The sequence below is a fragment of the Hydra viridissima genome, unplaced genomic scaffold (genome assembly GCF_058129835.1).
Source record: "Hydra viridissima isolate aposymbiotic clone 2 unplaced genomic scaffold, HvirCarnegie_v1 scaffold_6, whole genome shotgun sequence".
In the NCBI taxonomy this organism is placed as follows: Eukaryota; Metazoa; Cnidaria; class Hydrozoa; order Anthoathecata; family Hydridae; genus Hydra; species Hydra viridissima.
Genome location: NW_028324305.1, coordinates 639,271 through 664,300, shown reverse-complemented (window position 1 = coordinate 664,300; position 25,030 = coordinate 639,271). Strand labels below are relative to the sequence as shown.

General features: G+C 29.2%; 2 protein-coding genes, 1 long non-coding RNA gene and 2 pseudogenes across 3 annotated transcripts; 2 read left to right on the top strand and 3 right to left on the bottom strand.

Annotated features, from left to right (window-relative positions):
• Positions 1-1,315: 1,315 nt before the first annotated feature.
• LOC149886519 (uncharacterized) lies at positions 1,316-5,217 on the bottom strand (annotated as a pseudogene).
• Positions 5,218-6,155: 938 nt separating this feature from the next.
• Positions 6,156-9,515, top strand: LOC145190017 (uncharacterized). Its single transcript, XM_090089970.1, has 5 exons — positions 6,156-6,297; positions 8,601-8,628; positions 8,859-8,881; positions 9,105-9,210; positions 9,284-9,515. The coding sequence occupies exons 1-5, from the start codon at positions 6,262-6,264 to the stop codon at positions 9,451-9,453; spliced, it is 363 nt and encodes a 120-aa protein (XP_089946096.1). The 5' UTR covers positions 6,156-6,261; the 3' UTR covers positions 9,454-9,515.
• A 1,883-nt stretch (positions 9,516-11,398) lies between these two features.
• LOC149886518 (uncharacterized) lies at positions 11,399-12,388 on the bottom strand (annotated as a pseudogene).
• A 6,126-nt stretch (positions 12,389-18,514) lies between these two features.
• Positions 18,515-19,891, bottom strand: LOC149886517 (uncharacterized). The gene is made up of 3 exons (XR_016453753.1): positions 19,777-19,891; positions 19,179-19,319; positions 18,515-18,943 (listed from the first exon to the last, which is right to left on the bottom strand). It is a non-coding gene; the product is annotated as an uncharacterized LOC149886517 (long non-coding RNA).
• Positions 19,892-22,896: 3,005 nt separating this feature from the next.
• LOC149886516 (uncharacterized) lies at positions 22,897-23,541 on the top strand. Its single transcript, XM_090090502.1, has one exon. It carries the CDS (start codon positions 22,897-22,899, stop codon positions 23,539-23,541), a length of 645 nt encoding a protein of 214 aa, XP_089946628.1.
• Positions 23,542-25,030: the final 1,489 nt, after the last annotated feature.

Genomic DNA, 25,030 nt, shown 5'->3' with positions numbered 1-25,030 from the left:
TTTCGTGTATCCAGATGTTGCCCTAGCATCAAATAGGACTAGGCCAACAAGTTCCTGGCATAATAAGCACAAGTGGAATCCAAATATCTTGCTTGCTGCAGAGATGGTTGGATAATGTAATAAGTGAAGCTTCAATCGCAAGTGGTGCAATCATAGAATTTCTTAGTACTTTGAAAATTTGAGTCTATAATTTCTTCTGGGTTTCTTTAAAGCTTAAAAGAAAAATTATAATGAAACTTTTTAATAAGTCATAGTTCGTTTGTTTTTAATTTAAATATAATTTATTTTATCTTCAATGAAGGTGTAAAAGAAAATGCTCACTTAACAATGATTTGAAAAAAAAAACCCATAGGGTAAGGTTGCTAATATTGTACCGATGCCTATATTGTACTTTTAACATAACTCGTTATTTTTACAACCCACAAGAAATTTTTTAATTTATTTTTTATCTTTGCTGAATGAAATTAAGTAGTCAACTGTTTTTTTTTTGTCATCCAACTGCCATATGGCCAGAGTAAGCTCTTGTTGGTTTGTTATTGGAGATTTCTTATTTTAAGTTTTTACGGCTAAGCATATTTCACTAAAAAAAGCAGAAGATATGATTTGTTCAGTGTATTTATGTTAAAGCCTAATTTATCTAAATTCAAACTAAATACCTAGAATTTAAAATATATTATTTTTAGTTGTCAAATTTTTAAATTAACTTAATGTCAGATTAGTTGCGTAAATTGTACCTCAAAGCATATCCGAAATTGTTCCGACGCAACCATTCTGACCGCTAAAAAACGCGTGTAAAGTTTAACAAATTTCTCTTGAGATTCCAATTAGAGAAATATCCATACTTGCAATACGAACTTCACCACTTAAACAAAAAAAGAAAAATTTCAGTATTACTCTTGTATTGACAAGCAGTCCTTAAAAAGATGCACTCTCTAGTTCAGTTTTAACAATATGTCAAGGCTGGTGTCATGTTGACTGTGCAGGTGTTAATCAAAAACAGACGCAATATATCTGAAACTTTCGCCAAAAATAATGTTTTTATGTATTTTATTTTACAATATTAGTAGGCACTTCAGTCCATTTTATGATCTCGTAATACAATTAAGCTAAAATGTTAATTTTAATTTTATTGCATTCAAAATGTTAATCTTGTTTTAAAATGGGTTTAACCAACTTTGTAGCACTTCTGGTTGTTAAGAAATTTGCATTTTTATACTACCTAATTTGACATTTTTTTAGACAAAAAAACGCGTTTTTTTATTTTAGTTTTTTTTAACATTTTTTTTTAGCGTAAAAATTTTACGCAACGACTTTAGGCAATAATCTATCTGTTATCATTAAACAATATACAAATAGAACAACTTTCAGTTCACAACTAATCTTTAGAAAAAATATATATACAGAAAAAATATATATAGCAGAAAAATATATATACATTAATATAGTCATAGACACATTACACATTTCTAATAAAATATTACTAATAATATATATAACTAGTAATTATTTCAAATAAATTATAAAATAGGCTTTTTACAAAAGTATAACCTTTCCTTTTTCAAGGTCAACAAGCAATGGAAAAGCCCATACTTGATTTTCCTCAGTCTCATAGACCACATCAAACAAAGTTTTTTTTTAAGTTAGGAGTTGATTTGTTTACTCAAAGAACTTCACCTGTACACCAAAAGTATTTTTTAGCATCGATTTTCATTATTTTATGTTGAATAAATTTCCCAACAAGATAATTAACATCATTTAGAATGACAGCCAAGATGTTTGTTTTTTGTTGATTTGCTAATTGAGACAGTCTTGCATTCTTTAATTTTTCACTTAACTCTTCTTTCTCTTTTGCAATCAAAATATCTCGTTCTTTTCTTTCAATAAGAATAACTCTTCTCTCAATGGGCTCTGGAAAAGTCCTTGTTCTAATAACTGATTGTAAATTACTGAACAACTCATAGTTTGTTAAGTCTTTTCGCTTACTACCATGCATTTTAGTTTTATAAAAATATTTAGGTTCACATTTAACTTCCATAACATACCTATAAAAATCCAACTGTGCTCTCAATATTTTTTTGCTTTTAAATGTGTCAACTAACAAAACATATTCATCATCTGCTTCTTTTGAGGTCAACCACACCTTCGTCTTCAGTTTTAACAACTCATTAACCGATTTAGCTTTTTTTAAGAAGGCTTTGTCTTCAGCTGTTTTTTTAGCTTTATGCTTTTCAGACAACCTTTCACTCATTTCAAACTTTAATTCTAAATGACGTTGTTTGTATTTATCTTTCATTTTATTAAAGTTTGTTGAAGCTTTTTTTAGCAATGAGTCACGCTCATCTAAAGTCTTTTTATCCAACCAGTCTAGTGTTTTGTTTTTATACCACATAGTATAAGCTTGTATAGTTTGTATTTTGGCATTTGGCTTTGTACGAATTAAAAGATCCAATACCGCAAAGTCACTTTCTGATGCTTTGTTTGTTGTTGGAACATTCTCTGCAGCCTTACTTATATTATCAGAAGGATGCCAATATTTACCTCCAGGAAGTTGATCAGCAGATTGTCTTTCCAGAACAACTAACAAAGAATGACAAATTACTTCTAATGTCTGCTGTGTTAAAATATTTAAATCAGTGTCATTAGTCTCTTCAAATAATTTATCATACAAAATATCTTTATGAATATTAACATCACTTGGACTGAATATAGGTGTTTTCGAGATCATAATCGATGATGCATTTTTACACAAATCTGAAAGTTTCATTTTTAGGGTTAACAAAAATGGATTCATATCAAGAATACTCTTTTGTGATTCAATTATCCGCCAAAGTGGACCTGTAATTATTTTATCAATTATTCCAAGAGCCCGCACTTCTGCTAAATATAATTTGTTGCTAATATCTTCTTTAACTGCAAGTAAAAGATTATTTTGATTTGGCCAATTTTGAAGAAACTCTAAAATATCTTTTGAATGAAAATACAAAGCTGCAGCATTATAATATAATATATTAAATCTGTTACCAACAAAGGGTGCAAGCATACACTTACTTTGTCCTTTACCAGCAAGAAATGCATCAAAATACCCAGCAACTCCAGCTTCATCACTTCCCCTTACATGAAAAGCTTTACATGCAGTTCTTATTAATCTAGTGGCACCTGATTCAGCAGTATTGAATGCAAAAATATTTTCATAACTAGTACTTAAAACTAACTTTTCGAATAAGTTAATTGTTTTATCAGTTTCTGTTGCAAAGTTAGATAATAAATGCAATTTACAAAAAAAATTATACATTTCAATGAAATCTGCTTGCTCGCCTTTTTTTAAACCTTCCCAGTTCTTTATAACTTTAGGCAGTAACTTTTTCCTCATATCTTTAAGCTTTAAATTAAACAGTGGATTAACTGGCCCAAGATCAGACATGGTAGTTTTAAAAGAACATACAAGGTTAAAAAATCGTTTTCCTTACTGCTACTTTCTAAAATGTCACATATATCATCTAATGTTTTGGTTAACGCATTAATAGTACAATCTGCATCACTGCCAGCCATTTCACATAATCCAAAAGATAAAGTACTTCCATTTGTGGTAGTAACTTGGAAATTTTGAAAATGTCTATGATGTTTAGTGGTACCGTCACTGTGAAGACAATTGCCCGAATTAATTTCTACAGTGTTTATCATTTCTTCTGCAACTTGAAGTTGAGCAAGTGCTAAAGCCTCAGTCATAAATCGAGATTTTGTACCAATTGAGGGAAGCTTCTCTATATCTATCTTTGCTAGTTTTTTTAAAACAATTGTGATGACTTCATTAACTTTGTTCATGCTGACATTCAAAGAAACTAACTCCATAATAACTTCTCTTATATCATTAGAATACCTTCCGTTTTGAAATGTTATTATTCTGCGATCATGGAGAAGAGAACTTAAATTAAAATCTTTATTTTCTTTGCTTAATACTCTAGTGTCAGGAGAGTCTGTATCCTTTTCAGGATTATTTAAACTGTTAGAAGACAAATTTTCATGTTTATTTACTTCCATGCTAAACTTCTTGTTTACATAATACAATTTTTTGCATGTAATTCTTTTTTTCTCATGAAGGAGTGCAACTTTATTGTCACTTTTTTCAAGCTTAACTAACAAAAATTTAACTCTTTTATTAAGATTTTTAATGACTTTATTATAAAAATCTTTTAATTCTTTTATTTCCTTATTTTGTTTCTTTTTTAATTGATGAATCTTTGCTTTATTACTTGCATGTAATAGTTTATATGTCCTTCTAGGGTCGTTAGATGTAAATTTTTTTTTCATATTACTAATACGAACATTAGCAGATTTGAACTTATTTATACAACCAGATGAAGCAAGTTTCAATTTTTTAAAACAGTTTTTCGAGGTTTGTTGGTTCAACTTTCTTTTTTTACCCTTCGTTTTATTTTTTTCACTTGATATGCATAATTCACAACTAGTTTCCGAAATAGGCGGTTTAAAGAGCATCAGCTTATATATATCTCTTCTTTTATTGTTTTTTTTTAACGATTTAAATTTATCTACAACAATTTTAATTTTGTTGTACAAGCTCAAATTATTTTCGGTTACTGAAAACAAATTGGAGAATCGGCTTCTGAAATTCGAGCAAACCATTTTCAAAGATTTATCACTCAAGCATAGATACCAATCATATAATTCTTTATTATTCATTATGATAAGGCTTAAATTAAATTGTTATATTGTTTTTGCAAATTAGTTACCGTAATAATTTTTGAAACAATATTAAGACGGACTGAAAGGAAGAAGAGGACGGGATTTAGCAGGTTTTAACTTAGACTTAAAAATTAAGCTGAATACTCGAATATTAGCAAAAACTTAGTTTTTTTAAAGTTATTTTAGACCAACTTATTCATCACAAAACCAAAAAAAAACAAAAAAAAAAACAAAGAAAAATAGTTATATATTATTTTAAAGGATGCTAGAACGCAAATAAAATAACTTTAAGCTAAAATAATTACAAATAATTAATTGAAACCGCTCCTACAGCCAGATAAACTGATATTGAAAATTCTAGCAGATATTTTATGAAAGATTAATCATTTTACTTTTCGTAAAACGTTTTACTATGGCATAATAGATTAAAAAAATCGGTCTAAATTTAATCTGAAAAAGTCTTCTTTATATATAAAAAACTTCGCAAATTTTGTCTACGGAATTTGTCACGTGACTGAAGTGCCTAATATTAGTATGGTTGTTTTTAACACAGATATAGTATATATTGTTTTACATTATTTAGTATAACTATCTTTAATACCTATCTTCCTCCTCTATTCTAATCTTAGCTAACCCATTGGTAAACATACAATTTAAATAAAAATTGTACCATGTGTGGTGATACCTGTTTTCGACATTTTCCAGAAGAAAAAAAAATTCAAGTTGCATAGAGTTTATTAGATAAAAAACTTCATTTCATTATATTATGTGCAATTAGGTGTTATGTGATGTTATATCAGAATATTTTCCAATTGCTGATTTTATAAAAACCATTCCTTTTAATCATTTTTTTTAATCCCTTAAATCTAAAATCATAAAATATTTGCGAAGGTGTAAAGTATTTGAAATCAAGAAAGTGGTACAATATCGGATTCCAACGGTACAATTAAGGATCTAGTTTCCTAAATTGTACTCTTAGCGCTATTTTTTTAATTTGATTCTTCGAGACATAACGCTTTTTAAATTTTGAGTTTTTTTAACATCTTTACAACAAACAATCCCTAAATTATGAAATACAATTGAAAATCCATGTTTCCACTCAGTAGATTGCCTACATTTTTAAATTTGGTCTTAGGGGGTACAATATTGGCAACCTTACCCTAAATCTTTTAACAAAAAACAGGGAGGCTACTTACCTTATCTATAATTATGCTGCTATTTATATAAAGAATGATTATTTATTTAGCAACTTGATCAAAAAATTATCACTGGAACCATTGGCGTCGAGTTCTATTCAAGAATTTCAAAAGCTGTAATATCAAGTATTAGGCCATTAACCTATAAGACAGAAGTATTCATTGCCAACTAGCTAAGAATTTTGTCCCTCCAAATATCCAAGATTGATCAATTTGCGAAGTTTCCCATTCAGGTTAAAAAACTGCATAAGCATGCGTATTGAACGTCAACTCACATTTCACGGTTGCAATCGCATTGCTTATATAACCATCATTTAGCAACTTGCTGCGCACTTCTGACTAAAAGCTAAGCCATTTTTAAATAATGTTTAGACTTGCATTACCTCTGATCAAAATTGGTGTAAGAACTTTTACCTCAATTTATGCAATTTTGTTCATGCTCTAATTACTCTTTAGTGTTTTTATTTTCAAAAACTAACATCCATGTTTTTCAAATAGCTAACATAATACCATCATGCGGTTAGGTGAAGAACTAAAGATATACTTAAAAAGGATCAGCATCAAGCATATCTTTGGTTTTCGTTCTTAATTAAATTATATATATATATATATATATATATATATATATATATATATATATATATATATATATATATATATATATATATATATATATATATATATATATATATATATATATATATATATATATATATATATATATAAGAAAGCAAGATATATGTACACATATTCCTGTGTATAGCCAGTTGCAAAAGTTAGTATACACTGTATTTTATTAGGAGTTTAATTTTAACATTAGTGAAAAGGGCAACTTAAAATGAACAGATAATATTTAATCTTTAAATTTATTGATCTTTTTTAATTATAATGTATGTTGATAAGGAAACCCATTACCCTCCTTTAGGGAGAATAGTCCTTTTAAAAGTTCTGGCCTCCCTACAATGTAAAATATTACAAATGTTTTTATTATGCATATATTATATAATAGTGTGTTATTGCTGCAATGAAAAAAATGCTTTTATCATTTATGATATATATTTTTTCAATTTATTTTTCCTTTTTATTGTAAAAAATTTGGTCAGCTTAATATTAAGTCACTAACTAGTGATTATGTTTTCAATCATTTAAAATTAATCATAAAAATGCATTACAAAAATAAAAATGCATTAAGTATGAAGTACTGTTTACAGAATCTATAATGGTGTTTCATTTTTTGCTCATTTCTTTACTAAACAATCTTGATAATCCCCAAAATTTTTTCTAGGTTTCATATCTGGTGGTTGTGTGTGTGAGGGGGGAAGGGAAAAGGAGAAGTGTAATGTAGATCAGAGGTTTTTGACTGTTTTGACTGCATGTTTGGGTCATGCTTGTACTCAACTTCAAATCGACGCTCGAAATAACAAATATTTTATTTGGTCTATAATACTATCAATAACTATAATGTTTACAAAACTGCCATACATCCCCACAACATTTCCTAACCACCATGTTATATTGTTCCAGTCAAGTTTAAGAACTAAAAAGCAGAACTTTTAAGATGATTGCATGAATCATTTCCAGGTTGAAAAAAAGTTCTGAATCAGCAAAACTTCTAGTAGCAATATCTCAAAAACCTTTGGATATTTTTAGATCAAGTTTTTGCTAATTCATTTAAGGAATGACCCTATAAGAAGTCATACACTCTTGTGATGTATATTTAAGTACATTTTCCATAAAAAAGCTGTCATTTTATTATATGCTTGGTTTTTTTATTAATAATCAACTGACCACCAAGAACAAATTAAGCATGACATTTAAAGTAACTACAAAAAGTATGAGTAGATGAATGTGTAAAGTGAGCATCAAATCTTTATACTAACTTTTGTGGTTGAATGTACATACTTACACATGTATATACATATTACACATATGTATATACTTCTGGCCACATCGTGAGTGTATAAATCAAGCATACATACACTCACAGTGTGGCAACTAAACAGGCCATGAGATAAAAATCAGTTCCCTGATTTTTCCCTGAATCAATTTGCGAAATGCCACCTCTGCTAGACATCAAAAGATTGGGTCAGTTTTCTTTCAAAGGTCAAAGGTTACACTGTCTGAACCTGATAGAATAAAGTACCTTCAACGACCTGTTAGTCAAAGATTTTTTCCAAGTATCATCTAACATTTAAACACAGTCAAGAAGGTATATTAGTTGAGTCTCTTTAGTTGAAAAAGTATTGTTCTAATTATCGTTATGCACGATGGCATCATTGAAAAAGTAAATGCTTCCACATGCTAAGTATGAAATGCCATTTTGGATTAATTAACAAATAATTATGTTCAAAATTAAGATTCCCGTCAGCAACATTTTTAAGCTGGTGGATTCAATACTAAGATGTTCTCAGGTTCAAAATGCAAAACAGAACAAAAATAGAAACAACCCAACTAACACAACAAAAATAGAACAACCTAACTAAGTATGAATTTAACACATTTGATAGCATGTGTACAAAATTTTTTTTCTTTTTTAATATGATACTTGGATCATTGTGGTCTGTACATCCTTGTTAGTTATTCTAAAAAATTATTGATAAAATATTGCAAAATGTTGCAATAAATTGACCAAAATGCTGCATATTGCAAATTATTGTCCTTCTTGTGCAGTGTAGAACATGTTTTATTTCTTTTGCTTTTTAGACAAGAAGTGCTGTGACAAAACCATTAGGTAAGGAAGTTAGTTTTAATGGAGAGTTTAAATAAATACATTTTGTGTGCTTGTTCTTATTTTTTAAAAATGTGCCCTTCCATTTCATACTTTTTTTTTTTTTTTTTGGATAGTTTCCAAAACTTTTTAGTTCTTGTTCAAGATAAAATTTTAATCAGTTATTTCTAAGTCCCAATAAGTGAAGAATAGCGAAAGTTTTGGAGAAATTAAAATTTTTTGGATTTTTTTAGGTTGGTTACCACAATCATCACAGGTTTGTTTTTCTTTTAAAAAAGTAAATTTTGAAAAAATAATAATTTTATACAAAATAAAATATGTGAAATAATAAAATGTTAATCATCTGATATTTATAGATTTATTTATAGCTTTATATTTATAATGAATATATAGGCTTAATTATAGAATTATAGTTAGAATATAGGCTTAATTATAGAATTATAGTTAGACATATTTACAGACTTATACTTAACTTTTAGGCTTTAGTTCCTTTATCTCAAAGTATTCACACTTCGCCTGTATCTCGAGATATTGAGCAAGCTGCTAAGTTCATTGGTGCTGGTGCTGCTACAGTGGGATGTGCAGGTGAGTTAATATAATATTGCAGCTAATGATTGTGGATTAAGAAGAAAGGTCGTTCCACTTCTACTGTTTTTAGGCTCTGGAGCTGGCATTGGTACAGTTTTTGGTAGCTTGATTATTGGTTATGCTAGAAATCCATCGTTAAAGCCACAACTTTTTTCCTATGCCATCCTTGGTTTTGCGCTGTCTGAAGCAATGGGACTCTTCTCCCTCATGATGTCTTTTTTGATACTTTTTGGTTTGTAGATTGATTTTGACAATAAATAAATTAGTTGCCCTAATTTTATAGTGCCGCCAAATGAAAAATATTTGGATTGTATTTAATTTAAAAAAAAGGAATTGTGTTTAGTTTTAACAAAAAGTAAATAAGTTATACGTATGATAACTTAACGAATTTAACAATTTTCGCTATTTTTTATTCAACTTTTTCTCAAGAAGTTAAAGGGAATTTATTACTGTGAAGACTGGTTAAGTATTTCTTTCAAGCATATATTTTTCTGGAGGCCAATGCATGGAAGAAAAAAAAGGAAATGCTCTATGAAGATTAGGAGGATTGTCACTTAACCCTTTCACTCCCTGTAACCCGCGCAGCGGGTCATAACAATTGTGATAAATAATTTTTTTTTAGTTATTTTGTTCGATCAATGTATTAGTAAAAAAGAGGCCAAGTTTCAGAGAGATTGGTTTATTATTTTAGTCACTACAAGGTCTCAAAGTATTTGAGTCAGAATCAGGAATTTTGACTCTGGAAATATAGCGGGAAATTTCCCAGGAGAGAAAAAGGGTTAAGTATAATTTAGAGAAAAAAAACGACGTGCTGTTAGAACTTTCATGACGACGTTAAGATTACCTTTCAACAAGTAAAAAGATTTTTTTAACTAATAAATTCTCGGTAAAGTTTATAACACTACAAAATGTTCGAATTATACTGGAACCAATAAAATTAAGCAATGGACTAAAATGCGTAGTGAAATTGAATACGGTGTTGCGTTAAAAAAGTTAGTCGTTAAAAAAGTTTACAAACTGTGAAATCTGCGCGTGCGCAAAATAATGATAACTTTTTTAACGCCGTAAGGCGTTTAAAAAGTTTGCCTGTTAAAAAAGTATTCAAAATGGTGCACTTATTTGCGCAAACCTCTTTGTCAAACATAACAAATGTGCAGAATATTTTTGCGATAAGGCGCTAAATAAATTGAGTGAAACAAATTTTTATGATTGGATGTTAGATATTTTTATCATTTTATAATAAAAATGCATGTTTACTTTTATACATGTTTACTTTTTATTTGTTTTACTGTTTGTAATTATTATAGTTAAGCGCTCTAGCCACTTCGCCAAAGCTTCTAGCCACTCTACGACGCTGAACAACTTACTACTACTTGGTAGTAGGCTGAACCTAGCTAACACTAGCTGGCATTTATATTAATTTATATAGCAAATGTTTAAATAGATAACATAATTTACACAGTTTTGTGATTTTCAAGATAATGGAAAAACATAAAGGAACTCATTACGTACTAAATAAACAATTATAATACTTTTATTTTAACAACCTTATTACATTAGAGTGTTTTATTTCCAAGGCACTTTGTTAAAAATACAATGTCACAATAATATCAGCACAACAACAGTTTAAATATCAGCTCAAAGCATAACAAAGTAATATATATATATATATATATATATATATATATATATATATATATATATATATATATATATATATAACAATAACAAAAAAGAATGCAAGACAAAATGTAAATACAGAAAGTTACAATGAAAACTTCATTTGTTAAAGTTAATATTAAAAATATAATCTCTCATAAACTTTAAAACTAAAAGTTTTACTAAAATAATATATGTAACAAAAATCGTAGTTCTATAGCTTTCTTCATGACCTTTGACTTTATTGAGTATATGAGTCTCCATTCCATCATAAATGTGTCTATAATTCAAATTATTTATATATTATTCCATTTCAGTAATTTCAAACTACCTTGCGTATAAAAAAAATATATTTTTTTCAAGTGTAATCCCCATGTTTCCACACTTGTGTGGTTTAGACGAGTTTCCATAATGCATTTTCTAAGTTAAATGGAATTATGGCAGTAGCAGAATGACCTGAACTGACTCATTATTAAATTAACATTACGTATTACATTGAAAAAAACATAATATAAATTACCTTATATTTATCCCATAGCACAGTGACAGGTATCATCACAAAGAAAGGAAGAACGTATTTTAACCTCATTTAGTATTGTTGTATAAAGAAACATCTCGAGTCTACCTCTCTCAATACATGTTAGAAAATGTTGCCTCATACTGTTTTTTTCCCAGAGAATTACATTTGGATCAATTCCATAACATAGAGCTGTAGCATTTGCAATAGAATAAAGACCACAGTCATTTCCATTATCTTGTGTCTGGCAATTCATAACTTCAAATGTTATTGATTGTGCATTCTCATAAATCAATAACGATTGAGCAACACGATGCACAAGTAATGGAACATCTTCATTTAAACTGGTAAAGAGAGAATCGTAATATTGAACTGAGTTTAAACCTGTATCAGATGATACATTACTTATAAGTATCCAATTTGTGAATTTCTGACATTGAGTATTTGAATAAATTTTCCTAGAATGTAACCACCTGAATTATTTTTACTAAAAATACATGAACTTTGAAATCCGGAAATATGAGGAAACTGTAATGAAAGGAAGCTTTGGGCTATATCTATCAAAGTATCATTTAACCAGTCACATGGATTTTTTAAAATATTGAGGCTTAATTTAACAGACTGCGTTGATAAGTTAAAAAAAAAATTATTGTCAACAGATATTGCAGGATATACATGATTCGATAAAGAGTTTTCCACTTTAGTCAATTTAATTTTTTTATCTTTAACATAACATTTTGAGTCTAGTACATGTCTGTTGTTTGATTTTCTTGATTTTCTTATGTTCTTTTCATTTATAGCCATTTTAATATTAATTGGAAAACAATAATCGTGTTCTTTTAATGTTATTGCTAATGATAAAATTTGCTTTTTTTCTAAATAAGGCTTCATGTTGCATAAAGCAACAGCTTTCCTCCAAACTTTGCCATTACGAGTTACAATAGCACCATTTTGTTTAAAACCTGTGATTGTAGCAGGTCCAAGCCAATCATGCTCCATTTGGCTCCCTTTACGACCAATTTTTCGGCAATTTTTTAATAAAACTTTGTCACCTATCTTAAATGAAAATGACTTAAACCCTTTTAGCTGTTTAGAGGCATAATATTTTTACATTTTTGTTTGAGCTGTTGAAATATTAGTATTTACCACAGTGTTTACTTTATTGCATGAATCAATTCTTTTTTGAATTTGATCTTCAGTTGCATTAACTACAATATTATCATCAATAATGTTTGAATCAGGTGGATTCATTGATAAAACTGAAAATAATTGTGCTTCTCTGCCAAACATTAGGAAAAATGGTGTGAACTTAGTTGATTTTTGCACACATGTGCGAAGACCAAATAATACTGGTTCTAACAACTCATCCCAGTTATCCTGGGCTTCATTACATAATTTTGAAAGGGCTCTCTTAACAGTTTGATTAGTTCTTTCATCTTGCCCATTGGTTTGTGGGTGGTAAGCAGAGGTTATTATGTGTTTGACATTAAATGAAGAAAACAAAAGCTCATTTACACAGTTTACAAACTCCCTGCCTTGATCCGAAAGAATTTTTTTTGGGGGACCAAACCGATAAAATAGAGTGGTAAGGCACTTGGAAACATAGAACGCAGACTTTTCAGGAATAGGGAAAGCTTCAACATATTTACTCCAAAGGTCCGTTACTGTTAAAATATATTTTTGGCCTTGTGCTGTAACAGGAAGTGGGCCAATTAAATCAATACCCAAAAACTCCCATAGCCCATTTACCTTAATAGGTTTTAATTCAGGAGCAACCGTTTTTATTTTTTCCATTCGTTGGCATTTGTCACATTCCTTAATCCATTTGGCAATATCATTAACCATACCTAGAAATTTAACAAAAAATGTAAATTACTCTATAGTAGAGCTGTGCGAGATTAGGTTTTTTATCTTCAATCGAGTTCGATCGAGATAACAAAAAATTCGATTGAGTTCGAGTTCGAGATTATTAAACAAACTAGTGAAAGTCTTGGTTGGAAAGTTGAAGGTTTTAGTTGGAAAGTCTATTGTTCAACGTAAAAAAATAAAAGAAAAAAAATCCGTTATAGAAATGTGTGCAAGTGATGTTCATTGTGTTATTACATTTCATAACTTTCCCATAAAAAATATTTGTCCTTTTGATTAATTAAACAAATAGTAATAGCTAGCTTTCATATATAATGCCTTAAATAATTAGGGAATAACTTTTTTTATCGGATATTATTACATTTGATGCACACATTATGCAGTTATACTTTATTTTGCGTAGATACTCAGAACTTATGAGAATTATTCGAATATTTAAAAATGGCAGAGCAATATGCTGGAGTCCTGGGCCTGAAGAGCTATTAGTAGGTAAGAAGCTGCATTATTAACTGATAATTGAAGCGTATGAGCAAAGCAAGGTAAGCCCATAAATTTTTGGCACATGTTCATGCCTGCTCTCATATTACTACCATTGTCTCGAAGAACGTATATTGGTACTGCTCTTGGTAGCAACCAATATTCAATTGACTTCTCAATTCCAAATAATGCTCCTTACTCTCTTGTCTTCCATTTTGAAGCGTTTTGTTATCATATCACAGCGACTTTTTGAAGCGTTTTAATACTATTTTGCAGTAGCTTTTTAAATATCGAACTTTAGGTTCGATGTTCGAATTTTATTCGATTAACTAAACACATTCGATTCGAGTTCGATGATTTGACATACTCTTGATTTTAATTGATCAACATTCTCTGGTTGAAAAGAATCAGCAAACACTTGTCTTTTTATTTCAGCATGAAGGAGCCGACATTGAGGAACATTGGTGGGGTTATTTTGTTTCAAAACAAATGGAATTTGTTTGTCATTTAAATACTTAACAGCTTTTGAAGATTAATGTGATGAAGCTTTGTCTGGCCAAAAGATGCAAGCTTTATCAGGACAGTGCTTCTCAATGTAGGGGATTAGTCTTCGTTGAAGGCATTCAAATTTGTACATTAAAAGCTGTCGATAAAGTTGTTCAAGGGCTTTTCTTATTTCACCTTTTTTAGCTGGATGGTAAAATGATGCTGGTTTTTGCTTGTGACAATAAACACCATGTCTGTTCAAAGTATTTAAGACAGTTTTGTGTCAAACATTGTATTTGGGGGAAGCTCTTCATAAACTTTTGTTTGTTGTGTTGTTAAATTCACGTATAAGACCTCCAAGTGCAGCACCAGTGATCTTTCTAGCAGCTCCATTGTTTCTACGATCATCAGTAACACCCACCACCTTCTTTGCTTGTCCGAGAACCTTGTATGCACCAGATTTGCTATAACCTGCATTTTGAAAAGCCTGTAAACGATCTTTCTTACTCAAGTGTTCAGTACTTTTCAAGATATTGTTTGCAATTTCACGAGATGCCATATCAAAACTGTGTTATAAAACAATGTACCCAAATGATACTAAAACAGAAAAACGACAATTACAAGCATGAGTCACCTGTATATCATATAACACAGTTTCTATATTTAGACATGATTTATTCTAAACATATTTGCATGTTAACATTATTCTACGAATCAGTTACACGCACGTTAATATACATATTATTAGTTTTATTTCCATGTTATTTTTTTCCATTATAAATGAACACTTACCACAAAGTTCAAATTTTTTAGCATACTTCAAGAAAGCGATACGTTCTGATTTAAAAAATTTCATTATGCCATCAGAAAGATACTGCTTAACATCATCAACTGAGTATACGTGGACTGCCATTTTTAATATATAGTATAAACCAATTTTTAATTTTTTACATACCCTAACGAAACGATGCAACTTTTTTAACGCCAAATTTCATTCCCTAACGAACGCTTTTTAACCATACTGCGCACGCGTAACGCATGCGCAGAACTATTTGTAAACTTTTTTAACGACTTTTTTAACGCAACAACGGAACTTCGGTAACGAAAAAAAAAATTTGCATTTCAAGAAAGTCTCTCCACCTTTTTTTTTTTAAAAAAAAAAAAGGAATACGGCTATGCGTACTGACGCAAGTTCAATTACAAATAAAACAGGACCAGCACTATAGCCTTTCCAAAGGAAATGGGAGTACTATTGTTACTCAACTGCTTTTTGTTGCTACTACTCGTGTGCTTCAAAAGGAAATCACATTTTATATGCCACAGTCAAAATGCAGCTTTAATTTAGCAGAGTATTTCTGCTGAAATGGTATTCTTTCTGTCTAAGGATTGAAGAGATTTATCAAAATCCTTGACGCACATCAACATCACATTTTCTTAGAGAAAAGTGTTGCTGATATATCCATTCAGCACATCTTTTCTCTAAGGAAAAAATAATAGAAAACTGATGGTTCTAGTTCTCAAATATCTGTTTTTTCAATTTCTTGTTTAAATTTCTTTCGCAAATTTTCGCGAGGTTAGAATTATTTTGTTCTATCTCCAAGTTTAAACGTTGGGAGAAAGTTTGATTTTGTTCTTAAAGTTAAAAATATATAAAATTTTAGCTTTAGTTTTTTAAAAAATAATAACTTATGGTTTAAATAATTTTTGTTTAAACAAAATATTTAGAAAAAAAAATTGTAAAATAGAGCGTATTTTAAAAGCAATCATTACTTACTAGAATTAATAACTCATTTTCTCCCAACTTTTAAAATAGGAGATACAAAATAATTCTAACCTCACGTTTTGTCTTCAGCTTTTTTTCTTCGTATTTCTTCATTAAGAAAACTAAAAATTGTAAAAATTCTGAAATTATGAAAACCTTCTTACCTTTTTAAATCCTTTTAAAAACTTTTAAAACCTTTTTAAAGTAGAATTTGCAAACTACGAGGTTGCTACAAAAGCAATCGAATCAGTTCAGAGCTCAAGAAGAAACAAGAGCAATTATCATAGTCTCAGGATTATTCTATGCTAAGAGCTCTTACCCAGATAACACATGGACGTCGGCCCGATTTCTTGCCGACATGTTTTATATCAGCATCAGATCGGCATCGTTTTACTTCATCGGTCCTACAAATAAAATAAATGAACTTAAGTCGTGTCGGAAAACATAATCGGCTTGATGTCTGCGAACACACTGTAAAATGACTTGTTCTGTGAATGTTTACAATACGTATGCGTAATGATACTTAGAGTGCGCAATTTGACGCATTACCTAAGTAATGTGTCAATTTGCGACAATTATCTTAAAGTTTTCATTACCAATATTTTGAAATTTTCAGCTGAAGTAAATTTTAGACTTTAGTAAACTCAGTATTTGAGAGTTGAGTTCTCTATCAAAGTTTATCTTTATAATAAATTGAAAGTTAAGTATATTTTAACTATTAAATTTATTTTGTAGACTATTTTGTAGAATTTTAATACCAAAAATGAAATAAAACCATTACTAGAAATTTACAAAACGTGTATTTCATTACACACACACACGCACACACACGCACACACACACACACACACACACACACACACACACACACACACACACACACACACACATATATATCGAATTGTGCTATTTTTAGGTATTTTGTTTGAATGTATTTGTACTAACTTTTGAATTATCCAATTATTTTTATATAAGTGCGTGTGCTTTTACAATATTTTTGTATAATTCTTTTAACAAAGAAATTAATATAAAAGAATTCTTTTTAAAGTTAGTAATAGCTTAAATAATATAATATAGCTTTTTTATTTAAAGTTTATTTATTTTTGCTTAAAGTTTATAATATAAACTTTTTTTGTCATGTCAACAGTTTTAAAAAGTAATATATAAATGACAAAAATGTAAGTAAATAATAATCCTATAAACATACAATACTTTATACAACAAACAACCTATGTTAAATGTATTATGCAGTTATAATTATTTATTATAATAATATGGTTATAGTTATTTATTGTATTAGTTAATAATATTGCAATAGTTTTATTTTTTGATTGAGTCTATATCAAATATACCTTTATTTGTTTACCCTACTATAGAATATATTTTATACATGTCATTTATAACTTAAATGTATTTTTCCGGGCAGCTCCTGATCGACTATTCATCAGCTTATTCATCCTAATGAGGTAAATTGCCAATGTTATTTTTACGTCCTGCCGATGAGCAGCCGGCCGTCAAAAATACATCAAAACTACATCTGTAGAAAAAACACTATGGGAAGGGATGTCACGTGTATTTTAGAAAATGCTCCATTAGATCTTCTTTTAACACTCTTTTTTTTCGTTTTTAATTTAGTCACCATAATTCAAAAATATACGTATTTTTTATTTTCCGTGTTTATCACAAGCTGTACCTAATATCAATTTTTTTATTCACCACCATCACTTAGACTTGATCTGTTATCACGCCGCCATGTTTTATTTTCCACGCCACCATTTTTTTAAACTCCTTAAATGTTATGACGTCATTGAAAAATGCGAAAAAGTGTTTTTCAGAGCTTTTTTTGGTAAAGCTTTTGAATTCGTTGAAAAGTATAACTTTAAATTCTTTTTATTAAACGTTTTCTTTCTACGTATTCTTTTTCTTTTCTACCATTCCTAATTTATTATGTATTTTAGTGGACCATAAGACCGTGTTTTGGGTGTTTTTTCAGGTTTCCTGTGATCGATGCGACAGAAATACAAATAATAACGAATTAAAATTCGTTACTATTTGTTATTAACGGAAAAAAGCAAATAGTGACTTTAATCAACAATTTAGTAACCAACTTCATTTACAAAAACATTTTAATGTGAAGTTTACGAGTTGACTTCTTGGCAATCCTCCGTTATGGCAAATAGTATGCATATATGTAGTATAAATAGTATGTAGTAGGTATGTGTTGTTGTTGTTTGAGAGTTGACTACAAGAGAGCGAAACTGTCATAACAACACATTTATGCATATTCGCAAGGGAAATAATTGTTTATACAATACTAACCAATCAAAATGTCTAGAATGATTTGAATAGCGCAAAAGTTTGTGCTTGAAAATTTTTAACTATTTATATATTTGATTATTATACATCATTGGAAAGAGTTTTAAATTAGTACACCAAGTGTATTTGGGTATTAACGACACTAAAATCTAGGAATAACTACTTTTTTGAAGTTGTTTATACAAATATATTTAAATGTTTATATACAGATTAGATAATACAAATGTGATAACAAAAAAAAAAGAACTTTTATATTATTTAATTTCTTCTTTTTGCAATTTTGGCCAACGAGTGGCTCAATATTGCCTACGTCAAAACAAATTTTTTCTGAAATAAGCGCTTCTAAAACAAGCAAAATATAGAAATATTTTTTATCTAATTAATTATATTTAATTAAATACATACTTAAATTTTATTATAACTTTTTTATTCTTCATAGAAACACTCAGTTAAAACCTTACAACAACAACTTTATATGTAAACTAACTTTTTAAACATTTGTATAATGTTGTCGCTACAAATTTCCGTTTTTCTTTTATCCCATTTTTAATAAAACAACTTTGCAAAGGATGTGTCATTATGCTGTCAAACACATTTTTAACTGTTCTACGTGGCGTTGAACCACCAACACCTTTAATCTGTGTAATCTAGAGAAAATAAAAAATTTAGTTAAAAAAAAGTCCGATGTAAATAAATCTATAGTTGAGGAAAGACAATAATAGCCTACATCAGTGTAGAGATGCTTTTAAATCAAAATAAACTAAAATTTGTTTTTAGTTTTAAGCTGTCTTTATAGTGGTAACATTTTAAATTTTATTGATTAAAGTTACTTTTCAAATAAATTTTCTACATTTAAAAAAAAAATAACACTGACAAAACTACCTTCTGAAACCTTCGCTGCTTTATTGGAATTTAATCAATTTTCTTCATCGTCAAACCTATCTAACATGTCAAGTGGTTCTGTAAATCAGTCTAATCTGTGTAATCTGATCTTTTTCAGTTATAATGACAGTACTAAATAACCTGAAAATAGAAAAAGGACTTAATGGAACTGATTAACAAATCAAAAGCATATAGATTTTACATTAGTTTTTCTGAAACTACATTAGTTTTTCTAAAACTACATTAGTTTTTCTAAAACTTAAAAAAAAAAATTTTTTTTCAAAAGAGGAAAAAAACATAGAAGCTCTCTTTTTAACATATTGTTAATCTACAGACATTTTAATCTACAAGGTTAAAATATGTTGTATATTTCAATCTGGTAGATTAAAATATATCTAGTTAATTAGTTAATTAGAAAATTTTTTTGTTAGATATCTAGTAAATATATATCATTGGCTCGCACGCTGTTAAACTCAGTAACAAAAAAAAAATGTCGTTCAATAAAATAGTTCAAGCATTCGTTTTAGAAAATATCCAAAAATTTTATTTTGACGTCAACAGACGACCGAATTAGAAATCAAGACGAAATTCGACTTACTTGGACCTCCATGGACGTCTAATTAGCTCGCGGAAGCCCGGAATAAATTTGTTCGTCTTTGGACGTCCTAGGACGTCAAATGCCCACTAGGTAAAGCTAAAAAGGGTGTTGCTTTGATGTATATTAAGTCTAGTTTAAACTTTAAAATTAGAACTGACTTAATCCTGGTTAAAAGTAAACAACTCGAATCTATATTTATTGAAGTAATAAATGCTAAAAAAAAGCAACTTAATAGTTGGTTGTTTATATCGTCATCCAACAATTTCTATCTGAATTTGTTGATCATTACCTAAATTCTCTTCTTGAGAAAACTAGCTTAGACAAAAAAAAAGTTTATGTGAAGGGATATTTTAACTTTGATTTGCTCAAATACAATGCATCCAATGAAGTTTCACATATTTTAGAATCTATGGTTTCAAATTCTTTTTTTCCTTTTATTATACATCCTACACGCATAACCACTCATTCTAAAACGGTAATTAATAACATTTTTAAAAATTTTTTATTCTTCTGATATAATCTCAGGCAATCTTACCGCTTCAATATCTGATCATCTTGCTCAGTTTGTAAAAATCTTCAATTAATGACAAACTCCCTCAAAAAACTAAATAAATATAATATTAATGAGGATATGGCCAGTCTTGTTCAATGGCTCCGAGCAAAAAAAATCTCATTGAATAGTAAAAAAACATAAATAATAATATTTAAGACGCAATATACTAACTTTTCTAAAAAAACTAACAAGAATCTTCCATGATACTTGAACTTTAGGATAAGTGGCCAAAAGCTGCCTTTGTCTGGTAACATAACTTATCTTGGTGTTGTGATAGATGAGAAACTTTCATTTAAAACACACATAAATAACCTTACTATCAAATTAAACCGTTCCAACGGCATGTTAGCAAAAGTTCGACACTGCGTTAATTTTGATACATACTGTGGTCGGCCATCACATTAGGACCACACGTTTTTTTTACAATTTATTTCAAATATGTTGCTTAAACCCGCATATGAGAAAATAAATATGATATTTTTTTTTGTTACATGTCAAGTTATTTCTATTCTTAGTAATATTTATTGGCAACTCTGGCTGTCAGCAATCACCTGTCATAATCAAATTGGTGCATATTGGACAATTTAAGGTTATTTTTAGTTGTTAGTTTGATTGAAGTTTAAATATGATTTATTTTAATTTCAAGCATCTGTGATTTATTTAATTAATTATTTTTTTTGAACTTAATAATAATCAGTAAGTCATTAATTTTAAATAAAGGATTTTATGTTTTTTTTCCTGTTTATGGAAAGACACCAAATAGTAGTCTTTTTTAAAGTTATTGATTTAAATTTTCAGCTATGGGTAAAAAATGTGATATGACACCAACAAAAGTTAGTCAAATTAGATGTCTTTTACAGAATACAAAATATTCTCAGCGAAAAGTTGCACAAATTGTAAAGGTTTCTCACCAAACCGTAATGCGAGTGAGAAAAAAAGTTGATACAGGGGAAGAGTTTGGCCCAAGGAGACCACCTTCTAAACGAAAAACAACACCAAGAGCGGATCGTATTATCCGGAATATATGCCTGGAAAACAGACATATATTCCGGATAATACGATCCGCTTTTCTGTTTTAAAAAAGCCATAACACTTTTTGCCACACAGCAAAAAGTGTTATGGCTTTTTTAAAACAGAAAAAAGTAGATGTATTGCCATGACCAGGCAACTCACCTGATCTTAACCCCATAGAAAACATTTGGGAAATAGTAAAGCGAGATGTTGGAAAAAAAATTCTTACTAACAAGCAAGATCTTATGGAATATATTATCAGGATCTGGCACAATAACCCAGAGTTGACAGAAACTATAAAAAGTTCAATTGCAAGCATGCCACGACGAATCAAAGCAGTTATTGCAAATAAAGGCGGTTTTACAAATTATTAATACTTCATATATATTTTATATAATTTATTGTAATAACCAATAAATATTCAAAATGTTTAATTTTATTTGTTTATTTTTCATCAAGTATAACTTTATAAATAAAGGAACAAGCTTTAAATTACACCATTATTTTTCTTTTTGCCAAAAAATTTATTTTTACACGATATTTAAAAAAAATTACAGCTGGTCCTAATGAGATGGCCGACCACTGTAGCTATCTATATATCACTCAATTTTTGAGTGATATATAGAAAGTAATTTTTTGCTCTTATCCTATTAAAGATAACAGCTAGAGAACCAAGTTTTAACCTTAATTTTATATAGCTAGACATTCTTAATATTCTAAGAAATAACGCGGATGATAATATAGAAATTGAGATCATTTACTTGCTTTAGTACAAGTATAACTTGAGATATAAAAAATAATAAAAAGTATAAACTAGTTATGCAGCAACCTGGAGCACAATGGTTCAAAGTTCAGTGAACTACTCCATCTGCTATATTGCTGCAGTCTTCCCGTTTATGAATATTATAAAATTTTCTATTTGGGCTTGCTCCATCAGACACTATCAGCCTTACTTTAAGTCCAATGGATTCTAATATTGTTGTATATATATATATATATATATATATATATCAGGCGCGGATCCAGGAATTTGTAACTGTGTGGCCAAATTTTATTTTCACGGTTGAAACTTCAATAAAAGATCGATACTTTAATATTTTTTCACACCGTTTGTTGATTGAATAAGACGTCGGTTACGTATAATAAGAACCGTTGTGGCCATGGCAGAAATTTCTGTAGCCAAAATCCGTAAATTACGGCAGACAAATTAAAATTTTTAGCGACATTCCTTAAGCGAAAAAACCCATAACTAACGTAGCTGCCATTAAATTTAAACTATGTGGCCATTGCCATAATAGCCACCTCTAAAATTTTGGGGTCGTGATTTGAGTGAGGTTTAATTTGAATATTTGTAATGGCTTCTTTTCTGTAAACTTTAAACTCGTAATTACCATTAGTATTATTTATTACCGTTACATCGAGGAAGTTTAAAGTTTTATTTTCGCTGAAATCACGACCCCAAAATTTTAGGCGCAATATTTAAAGGTTACGTTCACAGAGCTTACTCCATATGCAGTGATTTACATTTACAAAACGAGATAAATTTTCTAATTCAAATGTTCAACGAAAATGGTTACGGCAAAAGTCAACTGGTGAGTATTGCGAACCAAATTAGAAAAAATCGATCTATAAATAAAAACAAATATCAATCCGAGTGTGACACCCTTCATACAGTTTCATTACCGTGGATACCATCACTGTCCCCAAAATTAAGAAAAATATTTAGAAAAGTTGGATATAGAGCAGTTTTTAAATCGAATCCCAATTTAAGATCACTGCTAACGTGTAAAAACAAATCTAAATTACCACGCAATAGCCAACCTGGAACTTACTTAATTGAATGTAACTGTTTAAAGAAATACGTTGGCGAAACGAAATTACAAGTTAGAACTCGAACCCAACAACATCAAAAAAGCTTAAACGAGGGCAAGCATCATCAATCTGCAATAGCCAAACATAGTGAATCATGTCACGAAGAAATTAATTGGGAGAGAACTAAAACTCTTAAAGTAGAGACAAAAACATTTGATAGGAAGGTCCGTGAGGCACTTGAAATACAGAGGCACCAATGTTCCCTTCTAAATGGCGGGATTAATCTTGATAATGGGCAATTTGTAAAAACTAAATTTTGGACACCATATTTTACGTTTTTACGTAAGAATGATAAAGAAAGAAGCCATTCAACTGCTGACTTCAGTTAATTTTAACCGTTTTTTGTAACTTAAAATAATTTTACGAGCTGATAATGCCGGTAACCATAACCCAGCGAAATTTTCATAATAAATTAATATTTGTATTTAGAGAATTCGTATTATTTGATGTAAAATGGCGCCATATATATATATTTATATATATATATATATATATATATATATATATATATATATAAATATATATATATGGCGCCATTTTACTTTCACATCGGACCCCCCACCCCCCTATTTTTATTTCAGATTATAAAAGATTCTGTTTAACCACAGAAATATATACAGTCAAGGATAAATAACTTACGCATAAAATGAATAAATACAATAACGAAAAGATAATTTGTCACAGTTTTAAAGAGTTTAGCAAAGCCAACATATGGAAAACCGCAAAAATAACTAAGTATTTAATATTAACATAACATGATTTACCAGCTATATATAAACTAAATTTTATTTGACAAAAACTAATGGGTTATGTGCTTTTTATGATAAATGAAATAATATATGAAATATGAAAAACGAAAACATGAAATATCTGACCGCATTTTTCAAGATGATTATAAACTTGAAATAACTTTTTAAAAAGTTTTTGCTTCATCAAATGCGTTATAACAAAGTCTTGTGAATAAGATATGGGTAAGATTCAAAAGGCTTTTTAAAAACCATCAAAAGGGTGTTCAAACATGACCTGGGAGCCAAGCCATGAGCCAAGCTTCAGATTAGCTGCTTACTGAAACATTTGAGGCCTCCACGCTAGATGTAAGAGGATTAAATCATTTAAAAAAAGTTAAAGGAATCGGAGAAGACAGTCCATAATTTTATTCATGTTAAAAAACACACTAGCATCACGAAAATCATATAAAAAAAATGTAATCATGTACTCTATTTTGTGGATGCTGTGAAATATATTTCTATAGTAAATCATGCTTCTTTTTTTAAATTCTGGCATTTGGATAGTTCATGTTTTCGTACCCTTCTATATTCTGTCACCACCTTCCAGTCTTCTTACAATACAATATAGATATATATTTGTGTCATCACCCTAGTGTATATATATATATATATATATATATATATATATATATATATATATATATATATATTGTTAATACAATTACATAAAATGCTAAAATGCCTTCATAAATAACATTTCAAAGTGATTTGTGCGTGACCTTTTTCAATATTTTAATGGAATAAACTTCATTTTAGTCGTTAATAGGTAAAAGTTCATTCATTCGTGCTATAGGAAATAATGTTTGAGAAAAAAAATCAAAAAGTCATCACCCTAATATACACACACACACACGTCTTTTTAAGCCGTCTTTAACACGTGTTTAATAAGACAACTTTAAGACGTTTTAGTTAAAGGTTGGTTTCCATATATTTAAAAATGTCGTGCGACTGTTGCAAAACAGTCGCGCGACCTTATGGAAACATAGGTGGTGCGACATGTTTTGTCTTGCAAGACTGTTTTATGGTCGTG

Coding starts and splice junctions, on each gene's coding strand:
- LOC149886516 (XM_090090502.1), top strand. CDS start 22,897: ATGTTCAACGAAAATGGTTACGGCAAAAGTCAACTGGTGAGTATTGCG.
- LOC145190017 (XM_090089970.1), top strand. CDS start 6,262: ATGTTTAGACTTGCATTACCTCTGATCAAAATTGGT. Junction 8,629..8,858: donor TGCTGTGACAAAACCATTAG/GTAAGGAAGTTA, acceptor GGATTTTTTTAG/GTTGGTTACCACAATCATCA. Junction 8,882..9,104: donor GGTTACCACAATCATCACAG/GTTTGTTTTTCT, acceptor CTTAACTTTTAG/GCTTTAGTTCCTTTATCTCA.